This window comes from Cavia porcellus, unplaced genomic scaffold (genome assembly GCF_034190915.1).
Source record: "Cavia porcellus strain 051 isolate PalLab524CR breed Dunkin Hartley unplaced genomic scaffold, mCavPor4.1 scaffold_7, whole genome shotgun sequence".
Classification (NCBI taxonomy): domain Eukaryota; kingdom Metazoa; phylum Chordata; class Mammalia; order Rodentia; family Caviidae; genus Cavia; species Cavia porcellus.
Window position 1 is genome coordinate 73,875,905 of NW_026947490.1, and position 17,868 is coordinate 73,893,772.

Consider the following 17,868-nt stretch of genomic DNA (forward strand, 5'->3'; position numbering starts at 1 on the left):
GGGCACTGTCTTACCAACTACAGGAGTGCGAACCAAGCACTCTCCAAAAGCAGCTCACCAACTCCTATTATTACCACAGGGAACACCTACCCACTCAACACAGATTCTAGAAACTTTCCTAAATGGTCCTTTCTTAAGAGGGTAGCACATTTCCAAATATATGCTTGGGAATAAGGGAAGAAGTCATAAAGCTGACAAGTCCAAGTTAACACGCTGTTGGGCTCCAGATCTGCAGACATCTGGGTTGATGGAACCCGTACTTCTGTATACCAGACTCACAGACACTGTTATAAAAAGCACGCATTGCGTGAGAAAGGTGAAGAACTCAGTAAAGACCAGAACTGCATCCAGTTGCCTCCCACGCCCGCCCCAGCCGCACCTGGCCCGCATGCTCAGGTAGTTCCGCCGCTGCCGGGATCGCAGTGTCCGCTCCTCCCACTGCTGGTGCCTCAGCTGCAAGGAGGTGACCACATGGCTGGACACGGCCTGGCAGTGGGAGGCAATGCTGCGGAGCACAACCAGCACTTCTAGCACAGCTCTGGGGCAAAACAGCACGGAGACACGCATGCTGCAGAGTGCACCAAGCAGCAGGGACCACCTGCAAGTGACAGCAAGACTTAGGGGACGTTCCCACCCTAGAGCATTGCTGCTAGACTGACATCCAGATGGGCTTGTCAGAGCACCTCTGGGCAGGGCCCAGGGATGCTGCCGATGTACAGGAAGTGAACAGAGCGGTATTTGTGACCTCCTCAGATACACTAACCCTGCACAATAGCCAAGCCTTATCTGAGAGCTCTGCTCAGGGCACTCACACTGGAGCCCCAATACTACCCCAAGCTTCTGAAATTTAAAGCGAGGAACAGCTAGACTTTCCGTCCTTGTTCACCTAATGAGGCTTAAAACTGTCACCTATCTTGCACTCACTCCTCAGCAGGAGGGTCATCACAGACACTAGGAACACGGTGATTCTCAGGTACGTGGTGACAGAGCTCTTCCACAATTTCTGTAATTAGAGAGTAGCAGCCATTTGTTTCAGTATCTTCCAGCCTGAAAAACATAAAGTATTTAAAGACACACAGTAATAATAAAATGCCCACATTAGTGCCCAGGCACTTGCTCCAGTGTCCAACAAGCAATGCACTTGGAATTTAGCTTCCCCAAATATAAAATGAAAACGGACAGCTTCGCAGAGTGGTAAAACAAATAACGCAACATGTCAAATCCTACACAGACAAAAGATAACCTGCGAACCACCCGAAATCTATTCCCATCAATAAGAATGACCTCAAAATTTGTACATCTACCCCTTTCCTCACATTCTAGAGTCCTCTTTGGTTTGTTTTCTGGGGTTGTTTGTTTTGCTTTCAGTGGCACTGGGGAAGGAACCCAGGAAATCAGATATGCTAGGCAAGTGCTCCATATCCCTATCCCTTTTTGAGACAGGGTCTCACTAAACTGCCCAAGATGGCTGGGACCTTGCAATCCATTAACCCCCCAAGTGGCTGGAATCACAGGCATGTGTCACCATGCCTGGCAAGACTCCTCTGTTCTATCCTGCAGTCCTCTGTGCATGCTGCAATCCCCCGCAAGCCCTGAGGCTCGCACCATGCCTTCAGGTCACAGTCAGAAGGGCTTCTAGCTCTCACCCCCTGCAGTAACTCACAGGCCCAGCAACCTCTTCCCCTCCCACCTCCAACAGGGAAGAAGGAGCTCTTCTGATGCCCACGGCAGCCCACAAAACTTGAGGGCTGCACAACCCAAGACAACGCACCTGGCTGCATCCTGACAGGACTCTTCCCGCAAAGGCCGCAGGGGCCACATCCTGATGCTCTCCTCACAGCTCAGCACCTGGGAGGAGACACTACAACAATAGCCTAGAAAATACATCCCCAACTGTTACAGATGCTACAATGCTTTCCAGAAAGTGTTATTCGTAAAGTTCTTACAGGCCCTACTGCATGTAAAAGAAAGGCGCTGTGGCTCAGGAACTCAGTGCATTCCTATGAGAGACAGCTGCTCAAACAACAAGAGACCACTCTTCAGGTAACCTTTGGGTGGCTGTGAATATGGCCACAAATCCTTCTCTCATCTGAGAGGTGGGACCAGGTTCTCCCCTCAACTGGAATTGTGACCAAGAGAATAGACGTGCCCCTTACATGCCCCTCTGGCTGTCGGGCCCATGCAACTCAGGCAGAGTCCATGACCCCACAAGTCTCAGATCAGCTTCCAGCTTTTACGGACAGGAACCTGCCCAGCAGAGCTGAGGGACCACAGTTCATCACACCTGCTAAAGCCCATGTGACTACCAAACTTCTGACTCACGATGAGAAAAATTTAAATGGTAGCTATGAAACCTCTTAATGGATAATTGATTATGCAATAACCAGAGAAAGCATGGGACTACCTGTAGCCACAGAACATGCCATGAAGCACAGGAGGGACACCTGGGCCTTGGAAACAAGGGACACTTAGACTTCAGAAAAGAACCCCCGGGAGATGATAGGAGAGACACCTGGGGTTTGGGAGAGGACAGCATGGGACACAGGAGGGTCTAGAACTGGGGACCCACATGCAGGAGACCAAGGACATTCTGACTGAAGCCTTTCCTCTTCATTTTGCTGTGTCTAAACACTGGTCCCTGCAGGAAGTTCTAGCCTTGCACTGACTTTTTGCAAAGCACAAAATCATGACAGGGAATGCTGGTCGTGAGTTCAGTGATGGAGCAATATCCAAACAACACAGCCCACATGCCTGACCTAAACCAGAACGTGCTCGCCCCACTCCAACTGTGTTTCTGCCTTACAAGCAGCAGGATGCTCGTGCTGTCTGCACCTCCACTCATGGCCACGTTGCTCACAGACTCTGCCAGTGGCACCTCTGTCTGCGGTAGCCACTGCTTTATGGCTTGGCTGTCTGGAGGAGGGCAAGCTCACGGCACATGTGTACCTGAGAGGCCATCCTGGGTCTGGCAGCCTTGGAGACTGAACCTTTCCTGTTCCGCTGTAGCCTTCACACTCTGCCACATGCAGAATAAAGCACCTCAGCCAATTCCCAAACGGAAGTTCCTGGCAGAAATTTTATGAAGCTTGGTTTCTGTTTGAATGTGTGAGTTAATAGGAGCTAGTCTTACACAGTGGAGGAGAAAGAAACTGTCCTTCTCACTGACAAACTGTTCCCAGCCCTGGACAGAGGACAGGTGACCATCAGGGGCACTGTGACACAGGACCTACACTTTTAGCTTGGTACCAGAAACACCTGGTGAGGCTCAACTTAGACAGTCAACCTAAGTCACAGAGGCTCAGACAGACGGACACCTGACCAGGGTCACACAGCAGGGGACCCTGTCGTGTCAGAACGCTTGGACAAGTGTCTGGCACTTCTGATGCCTCTGCAAAGGAGCAGCTTCACACACCAGCCCACTCCCTGCCTCGGTCACAGTCTACTTGGCTTTGTTTTTTAATTTAACATTTCTATTTTAGACTGCAAAAACAAGCAGACAACCGATCAAAAAGCATGAAATAGGCTCATCAAGTGCTGCAAAGTCTTCCTTTCCAGGAAAGTAGAAGGTGGGCCAAGGTAGGTCATTCCCAAGACCGCGGACACCCTGTTTCACCGCTGCCTGCTGTCTGCTGGGGTCTGAGTCATGGCTGGAACATTCTCACCCCCTCCTCTCCTTCCTCGTCGGCTTCTTCACCACCACCATAATCATTGTCATCACCTCAGGAGCTTCTCCAGGGAATCACCCTGCGTTATCTGCACGAGTAAAACGCAGCCAGTTCTGAAGTCTGCAGCCAGGATGGCTCATGGTCTCTCTCCATGCTCAGGCACGCAGGAGGAGCAAGAAACTAAAGGGTCGCTGGGAACTGTATTAGTCCCAGTGTGAACTGTCCCACATCCTTTATGTTTCTGCTGCTTTTTAATGGCTTCCAAAGTGACACTCTTTCCTTTTTCCCATCTGGGTGGCACCCTGTACAGTCAGTCCATAATTTCTGGTCTATCCAATGAATAGGGCTCAGAGTCATTTGGTACAGGTCTCACCCTATGTCTCCGTCAATACCTCATTTGTGAAATATTCCCTGGGTTCAAAGCAAAACCCTGAGGGAAATCTCTCAGGCCAGCCAGCATCTGACAACTTCACTTTCATGTCCTTCAAATGCTTCAGAGTAAGTTCATCCTGTTCCTGAAGCAGCTCACTGGGCAAGTCGACATTCTTAAAATTAGTCAGCCAAAATTTAGGAATTCCTTTAGGATTTCCTTTTCTTCATTGTTTTGTTGTCTTCAATTTTGGCCTTTTCTCTCAGCTCCTCTGAAATTTCATCTTTCTCATCTGGTCTCCATGCATGCTCTTCTTCCATAGGCCATGAACTGCATTAATGATCTCAAATCACTTATTAATACAGGTTGACAGAGACAGTACACTTCCTTCCTGGATCACAAACTTCCCCACAGAATCTGCCTTCCATCTGTGCACAGTTAACCGATGGCTTTTGAGGGCACTGATCCTCCCTTTCACTACCTCAGGCAGGCTGTTGATGTCTGCCATGTTGTACGTAAGGAATCCAAGTATCAGCAGCTACTTCAGGGAGTCAAGCAGCTAGGTCCTTGCAGGCAGTGACCGGTGGCCTCGGCTTGGGGAGGAGGTGGCACTAAGAATGGATGGTGCTAAAAACTAAAAACCCAACACACCTGCTTTTTAAGCCGGCTCACTGGATGGCAGCGAGAATGGTAGCCTTCAGCAAGAGTGAGCAGCAGCCTCACCGCTGTATCCTCCTAGTCAAGAAAAATAAATGACATCACAACTTTTGGTTGGGCTTGTCTCTTCTGTTGAATTATTGATAATTTACAATCTGAATTTCTCCTTTTTCAGTTACATTGCAATAAAACATCATTGAAATAGGCTGGACCCAGCAGTCAAATCAGAGCCAATGCAGATATTCATAGTTTAACGACTGACCAGTTTAACAACTCTTGGGGCTTACAATCCGGCCCTTCAGGCTGATTTACAGCCCATCTTTCTTTTGGTATAGCTCTGTACATCTCGTACGTACAGCCTCAGTGTCTTTTTGGTGCAGTACACCTTGTTCACGCAGCACCGTAAGTTTCGCTGATTGTACTGTACAGTGCATACTGTAGCTTTACATTCTGTTATACATTACGGCACTGCGTGTAAGAGTCATGGGCTGGGGATTTAGCTCAGTGGCACAAGCATCTGCCTGGCAAGCGTATGGCTGTGAATTTGATTCCCAGGCCGGCTGTGATTTGACTACCGGGTCCAGCCTGTTTTGATGGTGTTTTACTGCAGTGTAACTGAAAAAGAAGGAAAAAAAAGAGTTATGTCAATAAAAGCAAATTCATCAAATTAAGAGTCTGCTTTGCACATTTCTTTGTTCTGAACTGTAATGTGTATACAGTTCCTCACTTAGCAACCACTTCATTCAACCACCCACTCACAGGAATTGAACTTGGTCATTAAACAAGGAATGTTTAATAGTGTTTAAGTGGATGGAGTCTAGTAGCAGGATAAATTATGAAGCTCATGACCACCTCTGTCCCAAAGGCAAGAAAATTATAAATGCATAATAACAGAAGATTTCAAACTGTAAAAATTTTAAGTGCAATACAACTAATTTTAAATCAATCCAACTAAAAGGGAATTACATGGCTAGCACACTTACCTGCTAAACACTGTGTATGTACTTTAAAAAGAACAAAAATAACATTATCTGGAGCTGATTTAACTATACAATCAGAAAATCCAAGAGACAAAGGAAAATCAATAGAAAAGAGAATGGAAAGTTGTCAACAGTCCAAAACAACTCCAGTAGTGAGAAGTTAACCTCTGAGGTCACTGCTGACTTTGCGCCCCAGACAGACCAGAGGGGTGGGCACGCAGTATTCCTAGGGGATGTCCCCACAGGGCACACAGTGTTGAGCGCAAGTCAGCAATGAGCCGGTGGGGGGCACTGCCAGCCTGCAGCTCCCTGCCAAGCACCTGACTCTGTTCTGTGTGAATCCACCTAATGGTCTGTAGTTAAAGAGGTCAAAACATGAAAAAGGAGCCGGCTGCTGTGCTGAGAAGAGAGTGAAGCGTCACAGGAGGAAGTAGGGGACTCACAGCCAGTGGCATTTCAAGGGAAGTGAAGACGGTTTCTCCAGGGCAGCAGCAGAGTGACAGAGTACCTGACCTGGGACATTCTTGTAAGATGGAGGGTTGAATGTGGAATGTGAAAACAGGACAGGCAGGCTGCGGCCTGGGCGCGTGCCTGCAGCGATGGGAGAGTACCTAGATGGGGGCTGGGCAGGACACAGGAGACACTGCATCTGTTTAGAGCATGGCGCACCAACTGGCTCCCTCTGCTCGGAACCCAAAGACCATGGCTTGGTGTTTGCCTTCTGGGTTTCATGCTTATTTCATCCACTCACTTCAAATGCAATAATAACAAAACAATAGAACAGGCAGGAAGTATCTGCGACAGCGAGGGTTGTGCAGAATAACTCAGCAGGCACTACATTAGACTCCAAGGCTTCGGTGAAGATGAGAGATCTCAGCAGGGAGTCCAGTGCGGAGCCCAGGGCACGGGGAATCAAGACAGCTCCCCACAAGAAGTGCAGCCATGTCATTTGTTATTCATAAAGTTTAAAAGAAAGGTAAAGCTAGCTTCTCTGCCTCACCCCAAAATGAACTAAATCTCCTTGGATCAAAATATATACATGAACAAAAATGGTAAAAGTGCTATGGAAGATATATATAAATACATTCATAATTTTGATAGTAAAGCAGCTTTTAAGAATGACAGCAAATACAGAAGCCAAAGAGAAAAAAGAACAAAAAGCTTTAAGCAATATGTGAAAACAGACCACTGAAAAAAGATAAATCTTGCCAGGAATAGTGACACATGCCTATAATCCCAGCACTTGGAAGGCTGAGGCAAGAGGATTGCCACAATTTTGAGGCCAGCTCAAGGCCAGCTTGAACTTCAAAGCAAGACCTTGTCTCAAAAGACAAAAACTACTACAAATAATAAATACATAAATAAATCTTAACAAAGTAGAGCAAAAGACATTGATAGTCTATTAATGAAAGAATTACAGACATCTACTGAATACAAGAAAGGGTCAAAATATTGCAAAGAAATGAAAAGGAAAACAAGATCTTGGCGATACCGCTGCCCTCAGAACCTTGTTTTACAAGTTTACTAACCAGGACTCACATGGACAGACGTCCACTTCAGTACCACAATTAAGAATTTTCCACGGGAGGGAAATTCGTAACCTGTTCTCCTTGGAAGGACTGATCCACAGTGTCTGTGGGTGAAGGGGAATGACAGCAGACAAAAAGAACACACAGAAGGAAGCCACAGCTGTGCTGAATAAAAACGTGGAGGGCACAGAACTCACGCTCCTGTGACCTGGTCAGGAATGCTCTGGGGAAGACACAGTGTACAGACGCCCAACTGGGCACACTCGTAACTTCTGGAGATAGAGTCCCTGATGGCTTTTAAATTTCATCTTAATTTTCCTGTCTTATGGAAACTTTTAAGCTATTCTAAAAATAACTGTCACACATATAATCTGGAAACAAACAATAATAAATTTTCTAATGTAGATTATCTTAAAATAACAAAATAATTACAACCAACTGATACAAGTACCCCACCCAACCAATTTAACAGACACCATGAACACTTCCCAATGTTATAACTGTTCTATAATTTGTTCTTTGCTTTTCAAAACCATTCTGTTAAAATTGAAGGCACATGTGTATGTAAGTGAATTAATTATTTTTCAGTGGTACTGGTTGATACACATGTGATAAACTTGCAAAGACGTGTGCTGGTAGAAGGGTACTATAACATAAATAAAAGATGATGAAGAGTTAGTGACACCTGAGGAATACACTAGGTCCTATTGCTATTAACGTCCCCACGCGTTACCTTAGCAGCTGAGAGCACCGCTGCATCAGAAAATCTCAGTAGCAGTACAACGGAAAACGCGAGCAGCTGACTTGCTGCTTCCTTGGGAAACTCAGGTAAATTGACCTCCCCGTGGCTTAACCGGTCACGTACACGGGGACCCTCCTGACAGTTCAGAAAATCCCAGAGGAATTCCTTTTAGAAAACCGAGAGAAAGGATTCATTAGTGTTCCAGACAGCGAGAAGGGGAAGGGGAAGGCTCAGAACAGGGTGGCACCTGGCACACCTGGGGGCCCTGGGAAGTGGGCCCTTGCTCCCTCCAAGCACCAGGCAGGACGGACTTGAGGGCTGCCTTGGAGGTGCCGGAGCCCAGTGACACCACCCCTCACTGTTATTCTCACCCGCCTTCTTCTCCTAGGAAATGAGCCTGCTGTCCATGTCTGCACACAAACCTTCCCAGTGCAGCACGGGAAACGCTACTCTCACTTGTCTGAACAGAGGCCTTCTACACATACAGGCAGCAAAAGTGGCTCGGTCGCCAGGGCTTAAAACAGGAGCCAAGTTCCCAGCACCAGGCACAGGGCCACAGATGGGTCAGTGCAGCCAGCTCTGCGCGGGGCCAGGGCCTAGGGCTCAGCGGTGGCCCAGCACTGCCCCTGGGCACACGGCCATTCTGGAGAAGCACAAATGCATTCAGAAGCCTGACAGTGCTAGCCTGGGAAGTACTCTGTGCTTTACCATAGCAGGCTCTCCAAGGAAAAGAGGCAGCAGGTTGGTCTGGCCATCAGTCAAGTCTTTTGCCAGTATCTAGAAGCCCAAAATAAATACACTGTTAAACTGACACATACACACAGCCAACATTTCTCACATACTATCTGTTTCTCTCTCTCTCTCTCTCTCTCTCACACACACACACACACACACACACACACACACACAAAGGTAAAATACACATGTTCTTCTTAAAACTATTATACTGGCTACAAACAGTTCTGCTGAGTGGTAGCTGCTATGAATTTAAGACTGCTCATGTTTCATTTTAATTTGCTTGTAACTAACAGAATGTGTTACCTGAACATACCCTGTCCTTTGAACACTGTGCATTGTGTGTGTGTGTGTGAGAGACTTTCCTATACGATACCTAAAACTGACAGCACTTGGGACTCTGTAGTCCAGCAACTCTGACCCAAGCCCACACACTGACCCAACGCAGACTGACTGAACTACTTATACAGTTTAATCCTCCTATCACCATGTAAGCCATGCACTGGAACAATGGCAAGTCATTGACCTGGAATGGAATAAGCCTGCAGGCAGGCAGGTGCCTTTTTAACTCTCCACTGCACAGTCAGTTAGGTCTCATAGTCATTGTAAAGGCAGAATGACTTGAGTGCCCAAAGCTCCATCGCAGCCTTGCCCCTGGCCTTCCTGACAGTCTGTCTGTCACTGCTCAGGCACCAGAGAACTGCACAAGAGCACACATTCGGAAGCCTCTACGCTCTGTGGGCGATGCAATATATTTTCAATTTTAATTCTTTCTCTTCTGGGTTTTAACTTTAGAATCAGACACCCAATGTGCAGATTACAAATATCAGCAACACTGTAAGCAAACAGCAGTATCTGAGGTGTATGTCACATGCAAACATAATCAACATTGATTCTAAACTTAAAACGTACATCTCTTAAGTACAGCCAAAAATGTCAGTATCTCTAATGTTTTCCAACTTTTCAGTTTCGTACAACTTTACAAAGTAGAATAATAGGTCTCAAAATTAACCTGAAAGTATATTTAATCATTTTTTTGCTTATATTACTATCAATGTTTTCCTTTTTCCTGTAAGTATACACAATAAATTTGTGTTTTAATTAGTATTTTAAAAGGAGACAACATTTTATCTTTAGTTGCCTTGTAAGTATACTCACTTCATCAAAGGTGGTGTAAAGAGTCGTTGACTGCAACAAAGGAAACAAAAAGAAATGATTAGAGCAACATGCTGTAGAGTGACATCATTCAAAGTACGGACAAAGTCTCACAGCCGCAAAGTTGGGAGGTGCCGGTTCCCAGTGAATCAACTCTGTTACTGTCCCCATGCTCCAAGGAACGGAAATGGCTGTCCACGTCTGGAAACCACAAGAAACACTGCTCTTGTTTGTGTGAAGCAGAGGCTTTGTGCGGCTACTCCCTCCTCCCTTCAGGCTGGGCCCTCTTCCACCTCTGGGGAAAATGAACTTTCATTTAACAACATTTTGGGAAAAATAAATACATTATAAAAGACAAAGGCTGGAGTTATGGGTTAGTAGTATGGTGCTTGTCTAGCATGTGCGAAGCCTGTGTTAAACTCCCAGCACCACACGCACACACACACACACACACACACACACACACACATCACATAAAAATTCACTTAATCTGACAGTCAAGGAACGTTAGAACAGTTTTTACAAGTCCTTTAGCTCAGTCACTTCTAAAGTTTATGATCCCAAACCTTTGCAAATCACTTCCCACACAAACACAATATTCCACTGCTGGCTGGTATCTGTACATGAGCAAGTATAATTCAGTGTTTTCTGCTTATGTTACCTGCATCTTGGTACCATCAGCCCAAATTCAAGCAGGCTCCTCAGAGCAGTAATCCCACCCTCATCACCTTCAAGAAATAAGACGTTGGGTTATTTAACTCCACTGATTCAAGTTTTCTCAGCAAGTGAGGGCCTGAATAAGGCTACCTCCAGCTTCTGGGAGAAAGCAATGATACTTAACACCGTGTGACATGCAAGTACTTTATGTAAGTCAGTACCTAAGAAATATTTTCTTATTATTGCTTAGTGACATATCTTCCCTGTAATTCAGGTTAACTGTCCCTTACCTTACATGTTTGGGAGTGAAAGTGTTTCAGATTACAGGTTTCTGATTTGGGGATAGTTCCACAGAGAAAAAGAGATGGCTGGAACGGAAGTCCAAGCCTGAAACTTATTTATGTTTCATGTGTGTCTTACACACACAGCCAGCCGGTGGCTTTCTGCACACCCTTAGTGTACCTGTGTTTGTACTGGACCCATGACATGAGATAAGCTATGAGATTTTCACTTATGGGATCTCGTCAACTTTCAAAAAGTTTTAGATTTTAAAGCAAAGATTTTGGATTTTTGGACTGGGGATGTTTGAGCTGTATTATCAAATGTTCTTTAATGTTTATTACTATAAAGATGACTCTAAAAGTGGTATCTCTAGGTCTCAAAAAAGAATTGCTGGCCCTAAAATTTTTCCTGTGTTATACCCTAAATATACCCTATAAAATATCACCACTTTCTCAAAAGATAAATTTTTCACTTATTTCCATAAAGCATACAAGCTACTTGCTATTTATTTTTATAAAATTTTATGTCTTCTCTGTCTCCTCCTGTAAGCCCATAAATGTCAGAAAGCCTGAGAAACTCAGAAACCCACTTGCAGAAGAATAAAACACTTCACTTTCTCACTATTTGTAAAAATCAACTAAAAATGGCTTATGCATTCAAATGTAAGGCTGAAACAGTAGAAGAAAACACAAGGGAAATACCTCAGGCCATTGGAACTGGCAAGGATTTTTTGGTCAAAACCCCACAGCACAGGAAACAAAAGCAAACACAAACAAAAGGGATTATATGACACTCAAAAACTTCTGCACAACACAGGAAACAATGAGTACACAAACAGCCCACAAGGTGGAAGGAATGATTTCAAACTATGTATCTGACTAGGGTTTACCACTAGAATATATATGTAACTTAAAAAAACTTCAAAAGAAAAACAAAACAAATTTAAAAACATGATTTAAAAATGGATGATAGACATTTCACAAAAGTGGCCAACAAATGCATGAAGAAATGCTCGGTACCACGAAGTCCACTAAGTCACAACAGAAATGCAAATCAAAGCCACAGTGATGTGTCATCTGACTCAACAAGACAACTCCTATCGAAAAGACGCAAGATAACCAGTGCTGGCAGGATGTGGGGGAGAGGGACTGCTTGCACACAGCTGGTAGAAATGTAAGTTGGTACAACCATTGAGGCAAAATTAAAAATGAAAATGTCATGCAATCCAGCAGTCTCACTCCTGAATATAGATCCAAAGGAAACGAAACTGATTCGGTAAGTAGAAGAGATCTCTGCATCCCCATATTTACTGCAGCACTATTCGTAACAGCACAGAAGTGGGAACAAACCTACATGTCATCCATGTATGCGTGTATATACAGGGGATACTGTTCAGCCACAGAAAAGAATGAAATCATGTTATAGGACTTTGGATCAAACCTCAGATCATTACAGTAAATGAAACAAGCCAGACACAGAAAAACAAGAATCTTATGACCTCACTCATATTGGGAATAGGGGGGGGAAAGTTGATCCCAGGAATTGAGAGGCTGAGGCAGGAGGATTGCCACAAGTTCAAGGTCAGGCTGGGTTCAAAGTGAGTCAAGGCCACCTTGAACTGCACAGTGAAACCTTACCTCAAAGAGACAAAAAAAAAAGTTGAATTCATGAAGCTGAGAGTAGAATGGTAAATGGTGACGGATGGAGACAGTAATGAGGGGAAGTCAGAAGTGGAAGGTGGTCAACAGGTACTAAGTTAGCTAGATAGAGTCCTCTGGTGCTCCTGCACAAGAGGGTGACAATGATGTATTATATAATTCTAAAAGCAGGAGCAAAGGATTTCAGTCTTGTATCTGTCATTTTACCATCACTGGAACAAAATCCTCAATACCATAAACTTAAACAGGTTTATTTTGGTCAAGGTTTCAGAAGGTTCAGACCACGCATAGTTGGCTGGCTGTAGGCACAAACAGCTTGATGGAAAGACACAGCAAACAAGAACTGCTCTATCCACAGCAGCTGAGAAGCAGAAGGAGTGGAAGGGAGGAGTCATGGCCAAGATGCACCCTTCCAGGTAATTCCCCCTCGACTCACCTCCAACCAGCCCCTCTCAGAATAGCACATTCAGCTATGAACACATGCATGGAACAATACCCTGAAGAGTGCGATCCAACCGCCTTGCAAAACCCTCTCTCTGAACACACGAGCCTTCTGGGCAACTCTGTTTGAAGAGGCAGATATGTTTAACCTGACTTGAACATTACACAACGCATACCTGTATCAAAACGCATACAGTACCCCATTAATACATGGAGTTTTCATCTTTGTATGTGTCCATTCTTTTAAAAGGACTCAAAGTCTTTGTTCCAGTTGCATCTAAGTATCCCACGAAGGCCTTGTGATGAAGGTATGGTCTCCAGCATGGCACTATTGGGAGGTGGTGGAATCTTTCAAAGCTGGGCCTTGAAGGGACATCTCTGGGTCCCGAGAGGCAAGCCCTCACTGGGAACCAGGCTACCTCAATTTCTCCACTCTTTGGTTTCCTGGAGTGTTCACTTTCGGGCTCCTACCAGAATGTTGATACCACAGACCTCAAAACAATGGGGTCAACTAATCATGGAGAGGAACCTCATACTGTGCGCTAGAAATAAACCTTCTCTCTTTAACTGGTTGCCTCAGCCTTTTGTTGTAGTAATAGAATGCTAATCCAGTCTTACTAAAATTCATCTCTCTTGGAGTTTGAAGAGATTATATGCCACAAAAAGTATTCAATAAATAATAATGGCACTAAGAGATTTATGAAATATCTTCACATGTATATAAACCTATAAATTCAATGTTTTCTTCTAGATGGAAGCCTGGGCTAACACATCATATTCACTGGTCAATTATACCCTGTGTGCAAATTGGCAGGTTTTTTTTTTTTGGTACCAGGGAACGAACTCACGATCTTGTGCTTGCCAGGCAAGCACTTGTGCTGCTGAGCTAAATCCTGGGTCCAGGCAGGTTATTTATTTGTGTACTCTAATGACCAATACACGGCAGACTCTCTGCTTCCACACAGCATGCAGGCACTGAGCATAATCTCTGCAGCTGAGCACAGGGGGAGCAAGTGAGCTAAGAAGCAGGAGATCCCAGATGCTTCCTCTTGGTTGGGAGAAGTGACCAGATGTGGTTAGATCCAGGAAAAGCACAGATGCAGCTACAGCCTGATGTCAGTGAAAACTAAGATGATGAAGAGAACATCAGGAATACTTGGTAACATATCTGTGGGAAAGCATAAGCTGCTGTAAACAATGCTGACTTGAAATGCTAAGGCAAAGATATGGAAATACTCAGCAAACAGGTATAACCCTAACTTTGGAGAGCTAAGAAATGTCAGGAATAACACCTCAGCGGATCTCTGGCATTTAATATTATAAAACACAATGCTTTACACGCTTTACATGTATACAAGTGCTTCTGATGTGTTGGTTTTCACTTTCATTAGGTTCAGATTTTTATTGCAGTTGTTCTTACAAAAGTGGTAACTTGTGGTGTAGGACTGTGTGAGCTCTTCCACGGCGGGAATACAGAGTGAGTAGCTTTGTGGACTGCCTACATAAAGCTGAGCTAGCTGGAGAAACAGGGTGCACCAGATGCGGTGTTCATCTCCTGGACACCCACCCCACCCCTCCACCAGCACACTTCCCATGGGGAACTGGCACATGGCCATGCAGAAACGTCTCCCACCTCCCCAGCAGCAGGGTACAACTGAACTGTGGCCAAGGAGAAGCAGCAGGTCCACCACTAGGAAGCTTTCTACAGGTGTGGGCCCGAGTTTTTCCCTCTTCCGCTAGTGGAATGCAAGTGGGAGGGCAGGTGGAGCTCCCAGAAGCCAGGAGCAACAGGTCACCTGCTTGGGCAGGCACAGCCTGCTGAGGCAGAGGCAGTGTGAACGCTGGCCGCGTGGACACCGCCATGGCAGTCTGCTCACAACCGTGACAGGCAGACATGCACTCTGTCTTCATCACTGTACCAGGTGATCTCTGTCACTAGCAGCAAAATCTAATTATAACTATTACAAAGGTTTGAAAATGAGATTCTACAAGCCAGGGGAGGAGCCAGCAAACTGGAGGAGACACCTGCTCAGTCAAGGACTCATGAGGGCACTCTGAAGCAACAGTCCACGGGCACATGTTCGTGCACTGTGCGTGTGTCTGTGGCTCTCTGTGCGTACTCATATGTCTCCGCGCATGTGGAAGGAGAGGTGGGGAAGCCTTATGGCAGGCATGATAGTCTGTATTTTATATAAACCATCTCTAAATCCTACAACTTCCGTGAAAGGTACTCCTTTCCTTGTCTCCAGAGAAACTAAAGCCCAGGACTCCTCCATGTAAGGTAAACTCAAGCTCTGGTCTGCCTTGGTGTGGAGACAGCACTCAGATCCTTGGTAAAATGTCCACTTGCTGCCACTAACACTGGAGGCCATGACAATCTCATGAGGTTAAAATGACAGCACGTTGATATGGTTACAGAGAGTGAAGTGCCACTACTTCATATCATGAATTTTAAAAGAGCATCTGGAAATACACCCAAAATAATAATACATACAAACGTTATAAAATCACTGTAAGAGGAATCCACAAAAAATGATACTGAAGCCTCCAAAGGAAGTTCTTAGCTAAAACTTCACTCCAATGAGATGAGTGTTTCTTAAAATCTTTAGCTAGGACCAAACAGAGTTATTATAGCAACAACAATCACAACTGATAAGAGAAGGGTATATACCTCAGCAGTCAAGAGTCTATCTGGACATTTGTTAACTGTTGCAAAAACTCTCCTAAGCCCAGCCTCCAGCTGCGTCAGTAACAAGATGGTGCAGTCAGCAAACCTGCAAAATTGAAGGAAAAGCCAGAAAAATTTCATATTTTAAAAATAAAAAAACCACATGGTCATCACAGTGATTATGCTACAGTCCAGATACAAAAAATGTGGTATCAAAAGAAAGGAGTTACACTGCTTACTAACATGAAAACAAACACACTCACAGTTCTGTAAGAGTAGTAAGTTCAAAAGCATTTTCCATTGTTTTAATGTTTGATGAACAATTTTTAGTAGCTTCATTAGAGTAACATATCAAAGATATAACTAACTTGTTCCATTACTTGTGAAATCTACTTAAAACACCAAGATTTCAGTGGGCTCTCAAGGAACAAAAATCACCGTGCCAGGATGAGGTCACCTGAGTGGGAACAAAGGCCAATTCCTTTGTGCCCTGGCTTCTGTATCTCAGGCATGTTTTGCTCTTGCACAAGGCTTGCTCACAAGGGTGGAAGATGACCAAGCTTTCTTGATGGTGTTTCAGGACTCTCTAATTCTGGACTCAGAATTTCTCTTTTAGTAAAAGTTCAAAAGATCTTCTGAAAAGCAAATGTTGAAGTCAGGTACGGTAGAGCAAACCTGAGGTCCCAGCACTCTGGAAGGCTGAGCAGAAGGACTGCAGGTTGGGGCCTAATCTGGGCAGCTTGGTGCTTAGGCCCTGTCTCCAAGCCTAGTCCTATCAAAAACCCAACCGTACCAACAGGACAGCACCTACTGTGTTATTACAAACACAGTAATAAGCTTTTAAGTAATTATAGGAAGGTGTTTTATGTGGTCTATTCTTGACTTAGCCCCAAGTTTCCTTCCATCTTAACAGCAAAGCATAGAACAATCAAGGTATTGAGAAGGCCTGGTTTCTGGCCACCCTGCCAGGCTACCCATCTGTTACCTGCGGGCCTTGAACTTCATCAGTGCAATTTCCCAATACGGTAACATGATTTTTAATATAAAGGTAGATTTCTTCATCACTTCTTCTAATTCTGAAAGTATCTTACATGTAACATCTGCAAAATAAGCAAATACCTTTATAACCCTCACACTACTCAGTGTAACTAGGAAGAAATGCCAGAAGCCACCCCTGCAGGCAGATGAATCCTGACCCCAAAGCAGAGCACTAATCACAGAGGAAGACACAGGATTTATAGACACAGTGCTGAGGTCAGGAAGCTGTTACTGGGGGCACCAACAGCTGCGTTTCCAGAGTGACTCACGTGGTAACAACTCTGAGTGGGGCTCAGAGTCAAGCAGCAGAGCACAGTGACCAAGAGAGAGGTGTTTTCAGAAGACGGAGAAGACCCCTTATACAGGCACTAGAGGCATGACTGGGAATACCATGGACAGCAGGCAGAAGGAGAAAGAACAGTGCGCACCACCAAGGGCCCTAAGGCTTCAGTATGTCACAGCCTAGCTCTACCATGATGAGGGTTCATGCAGGCATGATTGTCCAGTCCCCAGAGCGGTCCCCAAAGGGTCATGTGTAATGAGTTCCTCAAGTGACCTGAAGGCTATCTTACCACTTTAGTCCATTTCTAGAGTTCAAGTCTTGGTGCCACTGACCAGCTTTACAAATGTCTTCACAAAGACATTTAAGGGAGGGGCTGGGGATTTAGCTCAGCGGCATAAGCACCTGCCTTGCAAGCAGGCGGTTGTGAGTTCAATTCCTGGTACCGGGGGGAGGGGGGGACACGGGGGACATTTAAGGGAGGGAACAGGTAGTACTTGCCAGGAAAAACAATTAAATCTTCTAAGTTTGTAAGAGTTACAAAAGATCGATGAGCCAGTATGACTTTAGTTTGCTGACAGTAACTCTCAAGTAACTGACCCAATCCTGCTGTCAACAACAGCATCGCTGAACAGTACCTGGAAGAAAATATCAGACTTCTGTTAGAAGAACGAACAGCCACACACATACAATAGGCTGTCCATTAAGAACGCAACTCACTATCAAATTGCAGAAAATTCTCCATACACAAAGGAATTAAACTACAATGGTTGGGAGGGACGACAATCTGTCAGAAAGTCCTGAGATTTCTACCAGGCCAGCACCTGTGTGCGTGGCTCACTATGTCTTCTCGGTGGCCTTTGAGGTGTACAAACCATTGTCCCCACTGAAACCACTGTCCCCACTCTGGGAAGTCTGCAGTTAGTTAAAACTTGATCTTCAAACTTCTGTCTCACATTCTCTCATTTTTAGCCAGGCATGGTGGCACATGTCTGTAACCCCAGTATTCTG

At 45.0% G+C, this 17,868-nt stretch overlaps 1 protein-coding gene and 1 pseudogene across 13 annotated transcripts in view; both read right to left on the minus strand.

Moving 5' to 3' along the window:
• Nucleotides 1–17,868, minus strand: part of Ermard (ER membrane associated RNA degradation) — a 90,191-nt gene that overhangs the window by 65,396 nt on the left and 6,927 nt on the right. For 6 of the 13 annotated variants that reach the window (XR_010048919.1, XM_063253849.1, XM_013148970.3 and 3 more), the window contains exons 7-16: nucleotides 17,359–17,495; nucleotides 16,525–16,639; nucleotides 15,543–15,645; nucleotides 9,837–9,866; nucleotides 8,652–8,720; nucleotides 7,935–8,108; nucleotides 4,687–4,770; nucleotides 1,772–1,848; nucleotides 925–1,047; nucleotides 380–598 (exon numbers count right to left, since the gene is read on the minus strand). Coding sequence is in view for 10 of the 13 variants with exons in the window: in XM_063253849.1 (XP_063109919.1) it covers nucleotides 380–598; nucleotides 925–1,047; nucleotides 1,772–1,848; nucleotides 4,687–4,770; nucleotides 7,935–8,108; nucleotides 8,652–8,720; nucleotides 9,837–9,866; nucleotides 15,543–15,645; nucleotides 16,525–16,639; nucleotides 17,359–17,495 (1,131 nt within the window). In the remaining 3 variants the exon portion in view is untranslated. Of the gene's footprint in view, nucleotides 1–379; nucleotides 599–924; nucleotides 1,048–1,771; nucleotides 1,862–4,686; nucleotides 4,771–7,934; nucleotides 8,109–8,651; nucleotides 8,721–9,836; nucleotides 9,867–15,542; nucleotides 15,646–16,524; nucleotides 16,640–17,358; nucleotides 17,496–17,868 lie in introns of those variants that run through there. The other 7 variants (XM_063253852.1, XM_063253851.1, XM_063253854.1 and 4 more) reach the window with 5 other exon arrangements.
• On the minus strand, nucleotides 3,468–4,680 carry LOC106026920 (nucleosome assembly protein 1-like 1; annotated as a pseudogene).